The following is a 1,175-nucleotide window of genomic DNA, read 5'->3' on the forward strand; positions in this document are numbered from 1 at the left end:
CTTTATTTTCATTAGGACTTACAAATATATTGAAATGTAGTATATACATTTCAAATATATTGAATGTAGTTTCAGCCTACTGTTAGCTCTTCTTAAGGAGAATAGTTCTTTGTCTTTTCAGAGACAAAGAATCTCTGAGGAAAAGCATGGTTTGTTAAACTCCCATGTTTAGAACGGAAATGTTAGCATGAGCTTAGTTGGCCACTGGTCAGGCACTGCCAAGGTTTATGGGGATGCCAACACATAAATGATTGGTGGGAACCTGTGCTTTCGAGGTCAGGGTCATAGTCTGAGTCCTCTGTGGAGCTAAACTAAGCTATAAACGCACTGTGGTATAAAAAATATAAAACTGAAGAAAGAACTGCCGTACTATTCCTATATATCTTATTTTATTTGCGTACAAATAAATATGACTAGATTTAATTTCCTAACATGACTCTACATTGACATTGGCCATTTCCCTTGTGAAGCATTCTCCAGCAGTTGCAGAGGGACCAAGCCCACACTGTGACACCGGACAAAAGTCACTTCCGATCACTAAGTGATGCGGTGCAGAGACTGCTCTCCTACCACGTGTGCCAGGGCTCCATGCCCACTGAAGAAGACTTGAGAAAAGGTAAGCAGGCTGGAACCCTAAGGCACTACTCTGATACCGGGAAACCCTCCCATGGACACCCCCCAGAAGAGCAAGAGCCATGTCACCCCCAGATGGTAGGCAGGTGATTGTTGTTAATCACAGACCAAACTTGTTCCCTATTTACTCAGTTTCCCAGTCCCTGTTTAAGGTCGTGACTTACACTTCTCAATATTTTTTGAAGGGAAGCCAAGTATAGGGGCACACACCTGTAGTCCCAGCTACTCAGAAGGCTAAAGCAAGAAGATCACCTGAGCCCAGGAGTTTGAGACTATAGTGTGCTATGATCACACCTGTAAATAGCCATTGCACTCCTGCCTGGGCAACATAGGGAGACACTGTCTCTCTAAAAAAAAAAAAAAAATTGTTAGGAGGCTACCCTAATGTCAGAGTATTTTATTGACAAATTAGGGGCAGTAAATCCAAGCTTTGTATGGACTGCTGGCTCCAGATGGGATGGCTTTGCACTAGACACTCTACACAGTGGTTTCACATAGTCCTTGCTTTTAGGCAGTATGCATACCCTGAAGGTTTTTTTTTT

The 1,175-nt window shown here is 42.6% G+C and overlaps 1 protein-coding gene across 3 annotated transcripts in view; it reads left to right on the forward strand.

Annotated features, from left to right (window-relative positions):
* The window catches only part of GLTSCR1L (GLTSCR1-like), a 91,333-nt gene that overhangs the window by 80,128 nt on the left and 10,030 nt on the right, over positions 1 to 1,175 (forward strand). For all 3 annotated transcript variants that reach the window (XM_011986723.1, XM_011986722.1, XM_011986726.1), the window contains one exon: positions 471 to 616. In XM_011986723.1, coding sequence (XP_011842113.1) covers positions 471 to 616 — 146 coding nt within the window. The remainder of the gene's footprint in view (positions 1 to 470; positions 617 to 1,175) is intronic.

Source organism: Mandrillus leucophaeus, unplaced genomic scaffold (genome assembly GCF_000951045.1).
Source record: "Mandrillus leucophaeus isolate KB7577 unplaced genomic scaffold, Mleu.le_1.0 Scaffold3, whole genome shotgun sequence".
Lineage (NCBI taxonomy): Eukaryota > Metazoa > Chordata > Mammalia > Primates > Cercopithecidae > Mandrillus > Mandrillus leucophaeus.